General features: G+C 50.3%; 5 protein-coding genes across 5 annotated transcripts; 4 read left to right on the top strand and 1 right to left on the bottom strand.

Annotated features, from left to right (window-relative positions):
* Nucleotides 1-773: 773 nt before the first annotated feature.
* FSUBG_11411 (transcriptional regulator prz1) lies at nt 774-2,330 on the top strand (the record flags this gene model as incomplete). Its single annotated transcript, XM_036676091.1, has 2 exons — nt 774-1,921; nt 2,213-2,330. 2 exons carry the CDS (start codon nt 774-776, stop codon nt 2,328-2,330), a joined length of 1,266 nt encoding a protein of 421 aa, XP_036533093.1.
* Nucleotides 2,331-2,825: 495 nt separating this feature from the next.
* Nucleotides 2,826-5,624, bottom strand: FSUBG_11410 (calpain-like protease palBory; the record flags this gene model as incomplete). The annotated part of the gene is made up of 5 exons (XM_036676090.1): nt 2,826-4,455; nt 4,544-4,857; nt 4,913-5,123; nt 5,181-5,476; nt 5,607-5,624. 5 exons carry the CDS (start codon nt 5,622-5,624, stop codon nt 2,826-2,828), a joined length of 2,469 nt encoding a protein of 822 aa, XP_036533092.1.
* Nucleotides 5,625-6,635: 1,011 nt separating this feature from the next.
* FSUBG_11409 (peroxisomal ATP carrier) lies at nt 6,636-7,843 on the top strand (the record flags this gene model as incomplete). The annotated part of the gene is made up of 4 exons (XM_036676088.1): nt 6,636-6,736; nt 6,802-7,349; nt 7,412-7,649; nt 7,708-7,843. The coding sequence occupies 4 exons, from the start codon at nt 6,636-6,638 to the stop codon at nt 7,841-7,843; spliced, it is 1,023 nt and encodes a 340-aa protein (XP_036533091.1).
* A 2,579-nt stretch (nt 7,844-10,422) lies between these two features.
* On the top strand, nt 10,423-12,382 carry FSUBG_11408 (VTS1; the record flags this gene model as incomplete). The annotated part of the gene is made up of 3 exons (XM_036676087.1): nt 10,423-10,933; nt 10,989-12,299; nt 12,354-12,382. The coding sequence occupies 3 exons, from the start codon at nt 10,423-10,425 to the stop codon at nt 12,380-12,382; spliced, it is 1,851 nt and encodes a 616-aa protein (XP_036533090.1).
* A 640-nt stretch (nt 12,383-13,022) lies between these two features.
* FSUBG_11407 (transcription initiation factor TFIIIC) lies at nt 13,023-16,188 on the top strand (the record flags this gene model as incomplete). The annotated part of the gene is made up of 6 exons (XM_036676086.1): nt 13,023-13,030; nt 13,079-14,135; nt 14,184-14,988; nt 15,047-15,274; nt 15,325-15,639; nt 15,692-15,758. Coding segments are annotated over 6 exons (2,480 nt in total), but the record flags the coding sequence as incomplete, so codon positions are not given.

Here is a 16,188-nt window from a genome sequence, read left to right as displayed (position 1 = left end):
CTGTACATACATACACACACACACACATACCTTACATATCGACGCCTCAGGTCTGACCTCGAGGTTAATCTTGCCAATCAAAGAGTACCTTTCCAGTATCAATCATCTCAATCGGTCTTACTACTGGTCACATCTCCCTGGGCCAAACGACAACGGAGGATCCAGCGATTCAACTCCGCTTCTCTCTCTGTATGTGTTATCGCGCAAGCGCTCATTTGGACGACTATCATATCGGCAACGGCTACACTACATCCCCCAAATTACGCGCATTACCACGGCTAGATTCACCACCGTATTTAGCCACACTCTTTTCGCATTCAGCCTGGCACTTCAAGTTCACCGCATTTACGCCGCAAATCCCATCTAACCTACGCTTACAGCCATATTTGCGACTCACATCCGACCTCAACCTGCCTGGATAACTTACCGGCGCCAAGAACTGTGCTGTTCTCATTTAGACGCCGCCTGGGTGGTATTTGTTGCTCATGTTGAGTGACCAACGTTAGTATACGAATATTCGCTGGCAAGTTGTCTACCCAGAGTGGTGCGCGCACATCTGCGTCCAATTCCACGATATCATTATTCGACCGCTCCTTCCCTTCGCACCCTCCGACTCACCAAGCTTTTTTTTTGGTTGTGCAGTTACCGTTCAAGTCGCACCACGGCCATTCACCAGGCGCAAGATCCCACCGACTGATCAAGAGCTCCCGAACGCTTTAAACCCCCCACGAGGGGCCATGGCGAGTTGAGCAACCACCGTCAACGCGACAAAGATGACCACAGCTACGCACCACCAGCACCAACCACCACAACCCCATCTCGGCTTCGTTGTCGATACATACGACCCGGATGACGTGGTTCCTCGAGGAAGCCCTCTCATGACCCCGCTTCGTCCAAAGCTCGAGCCGTCTCCAAGTCCTCCCCCAGATATTCCTGCAGCTCAAGTCAGTCTGAGTCCCACCTCTATCGACGGTCGCGGCAAGTCTAATCGCCACAAGGTTCGTCCCACTTCTGGGGATGCTGTCCTAGTCGCATATCTCGACAATGGACGCGATCCCGATATAGCACGAGAAGCTGCCCGCGAGAGTCTTCCGGGCGACGAAGACTCACCGGATGAAGAGCCACGGCGAGAACGGGCCGTCGACGGCAATCTCATGAGCGGGCCTCGGCTCCAGCACCTGGCCGCTGACGCTCTACAGGCTGCTTCTATTGCGACAGCGCCGCCGTCCCTCGCCGCCTCGGTCCCAAAAACGATCCCCGATATATCGATACCGACTGGGCAGCTTTCTATTCATGACGAGCCCCCGATCAACGGTTTGTCTGCACCGCGATACATTTCCGGTAATAGAGTCACGTCGCCACTGATATCTTCCTCTAATGGACCCTTGCCGCCGCTTCATCATGGAGTTCGCGCTCCAGTAGGCGAGTCCAAGGAGACTCTTCCATCACAGTCTCTCCCGTCTCTTCGTTCGACTTTTGGTGAGCTCCGAGATTTGCACCCAGAGCGCCCATCCGAGCAGGATCTTGGCCGTGTCCCTCCAGGTCTATCTTCCACTTTCCCTACTTCTCCAGCTGCAAATTTAGGGCATAGGTTTAGTTTGAATACTAATCTCCCATCGTCGCCCCGTTCACCACCAGATGGATACCGAACACTCTCCCCTCACTCTGCGCCAAGTGCGAGTATGCATTATTATCCGACAAACGGTTCTCACCCTCGCGCTCCGACCGAATACAGTAGTAGCAATGCTGGCGAGACTCCGAATACCGATCACTCTGCTTCCACCCCTGCCACATCAACCTCAATCAACTCAGCCTCAATTACTGATCGAATGAGTATTGATGGGATCACACATCCGCAGCCTCTTTCCGGCTCATATACGTGCACGGTTACTGGATGCAACGCGGCGCCTTTCCAGACCCAGTATCTCCTCAACTCTCACATGAATGTACACTCATCTATACGGCCACACTATTGTCCAGTCAAAGGCTGTCCAAGAAGTGAAGGGGGCAAGGGCTTCAAAAGAAAGAATGAAATGATAAGACATGGACTGGTTCATGACTCCCCAGGCTACGTCTGCCCCTTTTGCCCGGACAGGGAACACAAATATCCACGCCCAGATAATCTTCAGCGGTATGTCAATTCGCCAGGCCATATCGGTGCTGCAGCTAGATATGCCCTCTCAACTAGAGTAATGATACTGACCACTCCTAGACACGTCCGTGTTCATCATATAGACAAAGACAAGGACGACCCGCAACTGAGAGATGTTCTTGCTCAGCGACCAGATGGACCTAACCGTGGTCGAAGAAGACGCGGCCCACCGGCGTAAACGACTATTGTAGGTTGGCATACGAGCCTGGCTGGTGGGAGGGGACGTTGAACGAGCACGATTAACGATTTACGCCAACCGAAATGTGATGGGAAACGCTCTTTGCTTTGGCGTTATGTGTATGAGTACCTGGCGATTTGACGGGTCGGGCGACTGAAGGCTTCTCGCATGCTGCCAAAGGTCATTGATTAAGCGGAGTGAGGATTTGGAGGTACAGACAAGGCGTTCAGGATCTCAAATACCCGGTTGGGTCAGATTTCGTTCAGTATTTTATTTTCTAGGAGTATACCACTTGCGCCAGTGTGGCGTTGGCTAGCGAGCGTACACCTTGTTCGATTCTTCCTTTATATTCAGCATGATGCTGTGTTGAACATATATTTATCATTTCTCTCAGTTGATGCATGTTTTCAATCATCTCGTGCTTCGCATTTGTTATGCGATATATGTACCCTACATACGTGTGCTCAAATTCACTGACAAGCACAGGGACTCTGGCTAGACGAGCGCCCACGGCCCTACATTAACAGGACCATCACTATGAATCTCTATCTCAATGCACTCTCCTACTTGAGGTGTGCCCATACTCTCAATCACTAACCACATGCCCTCCCGCTGTATCCTTGCTGGTTCCATATCAAGCTCAGGGGTTCGTACGATTGTTTTGAGTTCTTCGTATTCGCCGTCGCCTGAAGTTGTGATCGTGATTCGCTCAGGGTCCCATCCATGAGCCACGGAAACTCGTACCATTAGAGTTGATGAGGGTCGGTTACTAGGATCGATACCCGGGCTCGTGACACTGCGTGCTGTGACACTCATTCGAGTTAACCAAGATGCCGATAATTGCGCACGCCTTACGTCTTCACCATCTGAGAGCTGGAAAGGGCCCAGTGTCTTGCGGAGTCTGCCAGCAGCATCGGCGGGTACGGGTTGTACTTCCACGTTCGCCATGGATGAAATGCGGAGGACAAAGTCTGCCGATTGACCTTGATCGAAAGTCGAACACACCACAGTGTACACTCCGGCATCAATTAGTGGGATGTTGACCACAGCACAGCCTCGACGATATTCCCCAGATGAGCCCGCAAGATCCCGAGCCTTGAGTGTCTGCACCCGCTTGCCCTGGGACCAGACTAGATCGATATGCACATGGATATCCTGCATATTTGTTGATAGTAGGACAGATAAAGGCCCTGCCTGGGCAAGTGATAGCTTGTACTGGGGGTTTGTAGCGTAGGTCGTGCAGGCTGCACTGCCTCCTGCAGTCCTCCTGGTCCAAGAACCAGCAACCTCCCTTGTGCAAGTCATTGCGTCTTCCGCTTCTTTGACTGCAAGCTGACCTTGGGAGAGAAATGAGAGTGTGAGAGTGTAGTCTGGTAGCGGGAACTCGTGCTGGTCGACAACGATGGTATATCGTCTCCCTGGGCTCGTGTCGAAACGAGCGAGAGTCTGCGGAGAGTCGACATAAGGTCCACGATAGACATCACCGTCGCTTACTTGCACCCTGTGGCCGTCGTTTTCGAAGACAAGAATGCTCATGTAACCAAGTTGTCCAGAGGCAGCTGCCATTGAGTCGGTCCTGTTCCGAGCAATTTCCAACTCTTCATCCACAAAATGTCTACTCACGAGAATCCACACTGGCCCCCCAGCTGGCGACTGGAGTGAGTACTGTGGGTTGCGAACCAACGATGAAGACAACTCCGGGGGAGGCATGCGCCAGGTAAAGTGATGATCCTGACGATGGGGAAATAGAGCAGGGTTCCAGTTCAGGTACATGGACTCGAAATGTTGGAGGACATCTTCCAGAGTCATCCAGAAAGAGCCAGCGACTGAGGGGGGGGGTTGGCGTTGAGGGTTGGCGGCATATGGGGTTGGCGATTCGACAGCAAAAGGCTGAGGTATGCCTCCTTTCCAAACTGGTCCGTCACACCAAGGGTTCTTGACCAAAAACCTCCGGCTGTCACCAATCATTTCAAGATACATGACGGCATAGTCGTGCTCTCCAATAAGACCCAGGATATCCTCTTCTTCTGCAGAGATTCGACCAGTACCCAAGGTGACTACCACGTTCTCAGAGTCATGTGCATTCTTGATTCGTCTCCAGAGCTTATCAACCTCTAGATCTTCTCTGTAAGAGCAATTGAGAGGTGAGTCCATGTTGTAAAGCAAGTTTATGGTGGCAATGTGTGTGAAGAGAGATAACGAAACGTGCTCACCTTTGAAGAAAGATCTGTTCCGGGATCCATCCTGTGAGAACCCACAAGTCTGTGCCTGAGTTACTCCCCGGAAAGTCATATCCTCCTCTTACTTTGAGGTATGCCTTTTCTAAGAGTGCAGGCCAAATCAGTTGAGGATTGATTCGATCAACAACATAGAGAGTTCGGTCACTGGTGGAAGACGGAAGCCGCTCATCGATCACAACCCGGCGGAAGCACCCATTGAAGTATAGTTTCAAGACATATTTGCCAGAAGCAGATACTTTAGGTGTTCTCTTTGCGCTGTCAAAGGGATACAAGATGGACGAGAGAATCTGTTGTAGACTATCAGTGGACGCTCGTTGGCAGATTCATCTCGATACGCCCTACCGATTTTCGACCAGTCAAGATATTCATAGCGGCACAAAGACTGGCTACTACAGAACAATCCGTGGTCACATCTTGAACCAGATCGCAACCGCTACTTGAGTTCATGAAAACGTCATCGTCGGCTTCGACATGGTCGTGTAGGTCTCTTGGACGCTTCCATCCACCAAACGTAGCAGTCTGCCTCGGTGACAGTGTGAAGATTGCGTTATCACTATATCAAACTCAGCCAAAGCTACAACAGACTGTATCAGGCAGGGTTTCCGTTTACGTGAAAGGCTCATCGCCAGGGAGAAGCTGGAATTCTTCGTCCGAGGGTTCTTTCGTCCATGGGGGAAAGAGATTAGAGTGAAGTTTTGAGGTCCGTAACAAGACACTGGGAGTTTGTGTGAGCTCAGCCTTGAGCTTCTCAGCCTGAGCAATGAGTTGTTGACATTTCGATCGCAAACGAGCGGCATCCTTTTTGGTCAAAGCCTCTCCAGCAGCTCGCATGTACAGCTCTGCAGCCTGAACAGCATAATCGAGGGCGGCCTGGCCACTCGATGTTCGGATGAGAGACTCAGTGGCCTGTGATACGGATATAGGGTTAGTTGACAGATGAAGCGACAACGGACGGGCGATGATGTAATATAATAATACACATCGAGGATCGCCGTTATGAAAGAAAGAAAGGGCACGCGTCTTGGGACATACTGACCTGAGCTCTCTTCTCCATTTCCGTTTTACTGCAACATAGCCTCAATCATTGCCAGGCTTGATTGATTGACGTTGACAATGAATGAATGAACAATGAATGAACAATGAATGAATGACTCGAGATAACCAAACACTTCAGAGAGCAGCGAACCCCGCGGTGGGGGCTGCTACTGTTTGCTGCGCCCAATACCTTCTCCACTCAGCAAAAGAGCTCTGCTGCATCGACATGTAGCATGTCTGTCGTTGAGACAGATGCAATGCCATAAGTGTCACTCACTATGACCAGGAGGAAATATTTGGAAAAAGAACTGCTGAAGAAAACGAGATAAGCAGGGTAGGTATTCAATGGCTTCAGATAGGTAGGTACCTTACCTTAGTACCTAGGTACTTGCTTAGGTAGGTTGTTTGTACGTCATCTGGTGTAATGTTCTCTCATCTCATATGATTCACACTATCAGATTGTGAGCCCAGGGCTTGTCTAAGTACTAAGCTTGTGCAACAGACGTTGTCTTTGACGCCGACGCTTTAAATTAAAGTTATAAATCACCTCACTTTCTCCAGTGCATCTGATCTCCATATCAACGTCATTCATTACCTCACCTACCTTGACCGTCTACCTTGCCTACTAGCCTACCTTAGTACTAAGTAACTAACAGTTAGGTACTTAGTACTAAGGTTAGTAGTGAGTCAGTTGGTAGGGAGGGACCTGAGGCACAAGCCTGAGTCCCCAGAAATCTTAGGGAGAGGCTCACTACTAGGTAACCGAGGTTCCATCCCGCGGGTCGAATCACAGGCGGGGGCCCACCAAATCTGCCGAGACCGGTAGACTCGAACCTCGGCCCCGAACCGGTAGCGGACCGTTTAATAACTAAGGTACTTACGTAGGTAGATAATTATGGACCGGCCCAGGAAGTACAACGCCGCGATAGAATAGACATTTAGTGTGAGCTGTGTGTCTCTTCCTCTTCCCCTTCCCCTTCCCCATCTCGCACTTGAGGCAAATCTCATATTTGTTCACAGCTCGTCCAAAATGGCTGCGCAATCGAAGCCTGAGATCTCCCCCTGGGGCCGCGCTGTCGCTGGAGCTACGGGTGCTGTTCTTGCGAACGCGCTGGTCTACCCCCTCGATATGTAAGTTGTGTATTTCGATATGGTCTTTTCTCCGTACTATACATCAAGACTGACTCTCGAAATAGTGTCAAAACTCGTCTTCAAGTTCAAGTCAAGCCCGATCCTTCAAAAGGCCCTTCCTCGTCCGATGAACCACACTATAGCTCGACATGGGATGCCATCTCGCGTATTGTCGCCGATGATGGAATCAAGGGACTCTATGCTGGCATGAATGGCTCTCTGATTGGTGTCGCCTCAACCAACTTTGCCTACTTCTACTGGTACACCATTGTCAGGACCCTATATTTCAAGTCTCGCAAGACAGACATCCACCCCTCCACCGTGGTCGAGCTCGCTTTGGGTGCTGTCGCCGGAGCCATTGCCCAGGTCTTTACCATTCCTGTTGCTGTTGTTACTACGCGCCAGCAAACGGCAAGCAAATGCGACCGCAAAGGTCTCATAGACACCGCTCGTGAGGTTGTCGATGGTCCAGATGGGGTATCAGGTCTCTGGCGCGGTCTAAAGGCCAGTCTCGTCCTTGTCGTCAACCCTGCCATCACCTATGGCGCATACGAGCGACTAAAGGACGTCCTCTACCCTGGCAAGACCAGCCTGAGACCAGCCGAAGCGTTCTGTAGGTTTCCAACAAGAATGATAGCTATCTGTACACGTGCATGAGCTAATTGTTGTTGGTAGTGCTGGGAGCCATGTCCAAGGCGCTCGCAACCATTGCTACTCAACCACTTATCGTGGCCAAAGTTGGTCTTCAGTCCAAGCCTCCACCGGCCCGAAATGGCAAGCCTTTCACCAGTTTTGTCGAGGTGATGAAGTTCATCATTGAGCATGAAGGTGTTCTGGGTCTTTTCAAGGGTATTGGGCCACAGATCTTAAAGGGGCTCATCGTCCAAGGCATCCTCATGACCACAAAGGAGAGGTAGGATCCACCCCTTGACACCCAGTGATTATTCGCAGCGACTGACTTTCCTATGCAGAGTTGAGCTCATGTTCGTACTTTTGGTCCGATATATCAAGTCTATCCGCCTTCAGAAACTCGGCAAGACAGCTGAGAAGACTGCAGCTGCCGCCGCCGCACACAGCGTTGCGGCCAAACCCGTCACAACAGCATAGGCAGTGGACGGTTGATCCTTAGAAACAGCATCGGTGTTTGGGATATTGAAATTCTGCAATTTGGGAATAGAAACGGATTGGTGTTGTATGTTTGGACGTTTTACCATAGTAATAAGCGCGCACTATTCCTCCCGATGATGGGAACACCTCTAACCTGCGTTGTAACCCATCGTAGCATATAGCAATACAGGCCATTGGACATTAAACCCAAAGACTTGAATACTGGTGATAGGATGGTCAACACCAGCGTCGACTCGAGTAGAGACATGAAAAAGCCAGCAGGATAAACCAGATTTTCTCTTGAGTCAGTAGCAGAGGACCATCTGCAAGTGCATTCGTCTCACTGATTTCTTCTCGACATGCGTATGAAATCAACATCCATTTCGGGTCATTGTGCAAATCCAACACTCGACTACTTGGTCTTGGGAAACAAGAAAACAACAGACCGCAATATAGGGTGTCAAAATAACTCAGCAAAATGTATCCTAAACTTATGCTAGACTAGGTATCTACGTCTTTTTCTCATTAACCTTATGATCGAGCTCCTGAGTTTCCTTTCCTCCTAGCTTGGCCCAGGCCTGGTATCAGTCAGCGATTATCTAGGTACCTACCCTAGGAACCAAGGTTCTGGCTCCATTGATTAGATCCAAAGGTGGAGATCACTCAGCACGTGCAAGCCTGCCCTCTGTCAAAGTGAACGCCCCACATCAATTCCCTCTAGGGTTGTAATCGCACACAATTGCAGCTTTCTCCTCGCAACTTCGTGATCCGTCTCCGTCGACACAGGGAATCAATCAGCAGCAATGGCGAGTACGTGCAGCCTCAGAGAACGCTTAAAGGCAGACTCATAGATCACTGACACTGTTGCAGAGTCAAAGAACAGCTCTCAGCACAACCAGTCGCGCAAGGCGCACAGGAACGGGTAATTATATCGAATTTCCCAACATTGTCGACTATCGCTGACTGTTGCTCAGTATCAAGAAGCCCAAGACTTCTCGTTACCCCTCTCTCAAGGGTACCGACCCCAAGTTCCGACGAAACCATCGACATGCTCTTCACGGCAACATGAAGGCTCTGGTACGAAACGCACCCGCCGAATGAAGCGACATTTGCCCACGCACCAAAACAACTGGCTAACAAGATCTACAGAAGGAGGCTAAGGAGGGCAAGCGCGAGACTGTCTAAGATACCTAACGGCAAGGGAAAACGGAGGCGTCAATTTGGAGCATTCGCATTGCTCGGTTACGGCACACAAACGATAGAACTCACGCAAAATGAAACGATGGAAATACACACCATGCGGTCAGGCCGACGAGAAGATGGTGGCAGTCGACAGGTCCCGCCCCGGCGTTCAACGTTTTGATGGCCCCGAGTAAGGCATGTTGCCTGGTTTCCATTCTAGGGACATGTGGTAGTAGACGGAAAAACTTCTACCTGAACTCCATACTACAAGGTCCAATATGCAGTAAATTTGTCCGTGACATGCTCTCCAGACCCTAACCTGTTCCACGTATCGTTAGTTGAATCGTCGACCTACCTATTCTTATGACTCGCTAGTAGTGGCCGTGTACCCTGAATTTTGAGCTGCAGCATGCCCCCTGTTTCAAATGCTTTGTCGCGGAACCTGTCGTTCGATCATTGCTAGAGAGAGTGTTTCTATTCATGTCTCAAACCTTGTGATCGATCTGTGGTGCTTATCTCGTCCTGCCGTCTCATTGCCTCAATTGCCCGCTGTGTACTAGGTAATCAGTATAGGTTGGTACCTAGGATTGGTTACCTGAGCGATCTACAACTTGACCAACTGGACTTTTCCTGGAGACCACCTATACCTCCGGTTCAATTATGGTAAGGGTACCTACTGATAACTACTAACCTTAGGTAAAGACGTATTGCCACTTTGAAACCCGAAAAGCGCCTGAGGCAACAATGTTTATTGGCAAGGATTAATGGCCTTTTTCTGCCCCCGATAGGCTCGTAAGCCCTTGGCGGGCGGGCACGCACTCCCCGATTAGGTAAGCCCAGGGGCTGAGGCCTTCGCAGTAGGCTCTGTGCTAAGTTATCGGAACACGAAGCCATTCTCTTCTGCTTCCGATCATCCCTCTGTCCTTGACGAGCCAATCTCAAGAGGACGCCGGTCCTTTGCTTCATACGTCGGCGGGATTTAATCAGGATTTCTGTGGCCTGCCTGGAAGCAGACTTCGTCCCTTCTTTGACTACCTGTACCTACTTAGGTGTCGTTTATACTCGGTATGACGCCTCCCCTCTCTCCCTTTCCGCTGCTTCTGCTTTCTCCTTGTCCTTCTTCTTCCAAACCTGTCGTACTAGCTTGCAAATCTCTTCAAGAAAGGGGTTACCTACTGACATTGGTACTCGCAGCACTGTTCGTCGTTTGGCAGATAATGTTCTAAATTTCCTGCCTAGCTTCAAGTCTTAAGCTCCTTTGAGGTCAGCCGGTCACTGCAGGAGTCGAGAGACGATTCTTGTAACATCTTTGCTTGCCACCGTCACATTCTCCGCACGTCGCTATTTACTGCTACCAATAACTTTTTCGAAAATTCCGCCCCTCGATAATGCTCAACATGTCTGGAAACCACGTCATCGGAAACAGAAACAGCACGCCCGAGGCCAATAGCACCTCGACCTTGCGGCCACCGTCTTCTCGAGCCGTTGGTTCTGGTCATTCGCTTCGCGCCTCGGCCGACATGGCGTCCCTAACTGGCCCTTCCCCCTCTAGCCGCATTCGACCCTCGTCCGATTTCTATGGGCAGGCTCAGCAGAACCTTGGCCCCAACAACGCCGAATCGGACTCTCAGGACAAGATTGCCCAGCAGTGGATTGCCGATATTGATCAGTACGAAACAACGCTGGAAGAGATGGCTGCTGCTACTCTGGACCAGGACTTCAAGGACGAGCTCAGTGCCATTGAGCAATGGTTTCGTGTCTTGAGTGAGGCTGAACGCACCGCCGCTTTGTATGCCCTCTTGCAGCAGACAACTCAGGTTCAGATTCGCTTTTTCATCCAGGTGCTCCAGCAAATGGGAAAGAATCACCCCATGTCAGGGGTTTTGTCCCCAGCCAGCTTCGACAAAGGTATGTTCGTTGGCAATGTCAGATTTGATTCACTTCTAACGGACCATTTCCCCAGATCCTATGTCGAACCGTCTCAGTGATGCAATGAACAAGCTCAATGTCGACTCTGCCCGTAATTCCATGGCCCGTAACTCGGTTATCGCCCCATCCAACAAGCGACATTCAGGACTCGACCCCTCCACCATCAGCGCCATGTTCCCCGATGCTGCGGCAGCCATTGCCACAGAGAAGGCTAAGTTCACGCAGCAGACTGGGAACCCGCCCTCCTCCAACCGCAACAGCGCCGCTTTGGATCATCGTTCGTCCATGGCTGCTCCGTCTATCAGTGCGCCCCAGGATAGCCGCGATGCTGGACCTGCTAGTTCTTCGCCTTGGAATAGTGGCGGGAACGCAGACTCTGGTAAGGCACCCTCTGCCCAGGCCCCTATGGGACAGTTTGTGCAGCCGACACCATCTGGTGGACTGCGCTCTCCACGTCCACAGTTGTCAAGCAACAATACGATCCAGCAAACCACTCTTACTGCCCCGGATAAGAACCCTGGGGACTTGCCTTTGCTTTCACCGTACAATGCTGGCAGCGGCAACTGGGCGTCAATGGTAAACACCCCTATGACTGGCACCTTCAACACGGCCAACACCGGAGGCAACCAGGCTGATATGGTTGCCAACGCCACTGCCATGAAACTCGCAGCTTTGTCTACAGTCAATAACCGCTTCGCGTTGGATGACGTGCGCAAGTACCGCCGAACTAGGTCCAATGACGGCACGCCAGGACAGAATCCTGTCTCCGTTGGTCCGCAGCCTGGAATCAACCTCCCAAACACGAATGTTGTCATGATCAATGAACATGGCCAGGTCCTCAGTAGAGAACAGCTCATGGCGCTTCAGGCGCAGCAGAACCTGGGTATGGGTGGTCAGCGCTCTCGTCCCAGCTCTCCTGGAATTGCCATGCAACCTGGACTGCCTCATATGGCAGCGTTCACTTCACCGCAGAACAATGGATTCCTTAGTGCGTACGATGTGTCCTCGCCATTGATTACAGGCGGTATGCAACCGGTCAACTTGGGTGGCCTTGGGATGCCTGGCCACGAGGGCTACTTGTCTGATCATTCAGACATGGTTCGTGGCCGATCTCCTCGTGGGAGACGAGGCAGCTCCAAGCCTCCCGAGGACCCAACCGACCCAACCCTTCTGCAGGACATCCCCAGTTGGCTCCGCAGTCTTCGCCTCCACAAATACACCGATAATCTCAAGGATATGAAGTGGACGGACCTTATCGAGTTGGACGACAAGGCCCTAGAAGAGCGTGGCGTCAACGCCCTCGGTGCACGCCGAAAGATGCTCAAGGTTTTTGAACAGGTCAAGGGTAAGTACTTTCAAGCGAGAGGTTTTTGAGACAAATGTACTGATGATGCCGCAGAAGCCAAGGCCGATGGAAAGCTGGGCTAGAATCACCACAACCGGGCATGCCCATATATAGACCTGCGAAAATGGACGTTGAGTGGTTCGACTTTGCTCACATTGTGTTGGACATGGGTTATAGTCCTGTTACTTTTCTGTGACAGACGCGATTTAGTATTTTACATGAAGATGAAAGCTCGCCGAGGATCAAAATTAATAGTTTGAGTGCGAAAACTCATGAGTTTCCACGAGATCATGTTGTTCATAGTAATCTTCCCTTATTCTCACACCCAAGGTTTATTCACCTCATCCTTGTCCAGATGGCTCCGTGAGAATGATTTGTGCTCTATGCTCTTTTGATCGGCAGCTAGCTTGCATTTCTGCCATATTTTCTGTCGACAACCCTGGTAGATGGTCTTATTTTGGATCGAAGACCCTACTCTTTCTTACCTCAAAGTTGTTATTCGTTTGATATGTGGGATACGTATAAATGAAGCCTAAGGCATGTGATTGTTCCAGTCACGTGCTGATATCCACATTTAGCCACACTTGGGAAGGCGCCACAGCTATCCCATCTTTGTCAATACCGCGACTTCTTCCAAGTTCCTAATTGGCACCCCGACATACCTTGTCCAACGAGATAATGTCCACATCTTGATAATTTACTTCAAATACGGAAGAAATCACGATGGAAAGGTCGGTATCACTTCTCGTTGGAGACATGAATATACTGATTCAAAGCAGGCCACAAGACAACGCCTCAGATGCAGACTCTGACTTGGAGGAGCTGGAGGGAGACATCGCAAAGTTAGACGAGACTGTTCGAAACTTTTTGGCAGACCAACGGGGTGAGAATGATGCCTCACCTTCGTCCCGCGGCCTCCCACGAGGTAAAGGAGCACGAGGTCCACGGAAAGCAGCAAAACCTCGAGGAGACATCACAGCAAGACTATCCAAAGTAAACCAAGCTTTCCTGAGCGGCGACTATCCATTAGCACTGGACCTTGTCTTTGAAGTCATCAGAATCAATGCTGAAACGCACCAAGCATGGACGACTCTATCATCGATCTTCCACGAACAAGGTGACATGAGCAAATCGTTATCAGCGATGGTCTATGCTGCTCATCTCCGCCCAAAGGATGTGAACGGCTGGCTCCATTGCGCATCATCCGCTCTTGAGAACGTTGCAGATGACGAAGCCGGAAATCTCAACACAGCAAGGCTTTGCTATTCTGCGGCGCTGCGGGCCGATCACACGAATATCGATGCTCGCTTGGGCAAAGGTCTGGTTTGTCATAGACAGGGCCATCTTGCAGCCGCCATCTCCGACTACAAAGTTGTTCTGGAGCATCGACCCTACGACATTGAAATCGTCAGAAAACTTGCTGAGGCTTGTGTTGACAATAAACAAGCTGAGGCCGCTGTCCCGAGCGCAATCGCAGCCTATAAACGATTTTTTGATCATCAAAGGGCGAAGCCGCAGATGGAGATCATGGAAGCTCCATGGCGTGATATTGGGATTTACGTGGAACTTTTTGCAGCGACAGGACGTTATCAGGAAGCTATACAAGAATCCAAGTCACTCTCTCGATGGCTATTGGGTCGAGAGGCAGAAGCCTACTGGGACCAATGGACTTCTGACGATCGCGAATGGGACATGGACGACGAACGGCGGGCTGCTGTGCCGGGTTTCATTGCAGGTGTCTGGAGTCCTGACACCTATGGCCAGTCGTTTCCTTGGGACCTGCGTGCTCGATTGGCAATATACAGGTTTCGGCTGAGTGACGAGGATGAGGCAATGGTAAGGTCCCAGTTGATTCTAACGATTATAGCTAACATTCGGTAACAGAGGCATCTGCTGTGGTTTGAACCGGAATCCATCCTCACGAGAGAGTTTGCTGGCGATTTTCCCTTCCTAACGTTCGACCTGGCTGAAGAGTTGGCCCATCGTGGCCATACACCACTGGCAATTTCATATTATCAAATACTCCGCGATTTACCTGGCGATGCTGATGCAACGATTCTTTTACAACTTGGACGATGCTATTCGGCAGTTGGAGAGACGGCCACAGCTGAGGAGTATTTTCTCGCTGCCATTGACGCTGATGAAGACAACATTGACGCCCGTATCGAACTGGCTAACATGTACGAGAAGGCTAGAGAGGAGGAGGAAGCTCTCATCCTAGCAGCCGAGGCAATGGCCCTCCGCCAAGCTCGAGATCAAAACCTAGAAGGTCATCAAGACTCCATCACAGACCTTGAGCAACCAAGTCGTCGGACTCCACGACGAAATCAGGCGGTTCCTCGAAGGACAGATGCATTTGGAAAGCGGCTTATACCACGACGATATCGACCAAAACGACTAGCTGGTGCTGACAAACGCCGACAAGAGGAGCAAGCTCGTGCCATGAAGCTGACCGAACAATACGAGATTGTGCAAGATCTGCGCAAAAAGATTAAAGAAGGACAACACAACCTGATTCCAACTTGGATGGCTTCGTCGAAGGAGCTTGTGGACGAGTTTCGATCGATCAAGAAATTCTACACCTGGGACAAGTATTTGCACTTCCTGGGCCCTAATAACCATTTGCAACAGAATGAAGCTGATAAGCCGCGAAACGAGCTTTCACAGATGTACGAAAGACTTGCCAGGAGTGAGTCGCACTCGTTCGATTTGTCAAATGTTTTATATGCTAACATGAATTTCAAAAGCCCTTGCTCCACAGCCGGGGAGCGAAGGCCGAGACGACGGGACCTCGAAGCCCGATGCCCACCAAGGAATTTCCTTCAACAACTGGCTTGACTTGTTTTTGGACTACGCTATTGGCCTGGCTATTGCTCACCGACGCGACGAAGCATATCAAGTGTGCGAGGCTGCCCGAGATTCGACTGCTTTTCAAGCCCCAGAGCATGGCTTTATGATTTATGTGGCATGGAGCGGTGAGTTAATCAGCCATGGCATTGCTCACTTCAGTTGCTGATCGAGCTAGTCTGCGCCATTTATACGAGCGATGAGGAAAAGTGTATCGCGACAGCTCGCCAACTAATGAGAGACGGTGCCACGTCTGATTCATATCGAATGTTCGCCTTACTGTCCAATCTATGCCAGTCTCCTGTCTCCTGGTATACGTCAGGGCCTGCGCAGAAATACATTCTCCGACAGATCAAGGCTATGGATGAGGCTTATACGAGCGATGAGATCAATTCCGAAAGGGGAGAGAACGGGGAGCCAGTCCTTGATGCATGTGTCCTTATGCTTTATGGCCACATTCTTTTTACGTCGACAAGCTACACATACGCGTTAGGTAGGAGGACCATATCCTTTGTCATTGCGAAGATGCTTACTTATAGATGCAGGCTACTTTTTACGATCGCTGGCCCTGGACCCTGAGAATCCCATGGTGAATCTGAGTCTAGGACTGGCGTATGTTCACTATGGCCTCAAACGACAATCAACCAACCGTCAATACCTGCTACTGCAAGGGCAGACCTATTTGTCACGATATGTTGAGCTGGGACAGCCAGGAGTCACTGAACGAGGGACTTGGACCAAGGCCGAGGCATACTACAATATTGGCCGCCTGTACCAGCTCTTGGGAGTTAATTATTTAGCCCATGACTTTTACTCAAGAGCAAGAAAGGCCTGTCAGGAATCCTATGGATATAATAAGGCTAGAGGTCTTGAGGCTATGGTCTTGAGTAATGAGTTAATATCTTTAATTCTAAATCAGAATAGTATTAAGGCTTTAACTTTACTTAAAGTAAAGATAAAGCTTTAATAAAATATTATTTTTAAGTATTAATTATTTATCCCTAGTTTAAACTACTACTTTACTAATATTACTTTATCTATT

Source organism: Fusarium subglutinans, assembly GCF_013396075.1.
Source record: "Fusarium subglutinans strain NRRL 66333 chromosome Unknown NRRL66333_c0000216, whole genome shotgun sequence".
Classification (NCBI taxonomy): Eukaryota; Fungi; Ascomycota; class Sordariomycetes; order Hypocreales; family Nectriaceae; genus Fusarium; species Fusarium subglutinans.
The sequence above is the reverse complement of the archived record's forward strand: the minus strand, read 5'-3'. Positions and strand labels throughout refer to the sequence as shown.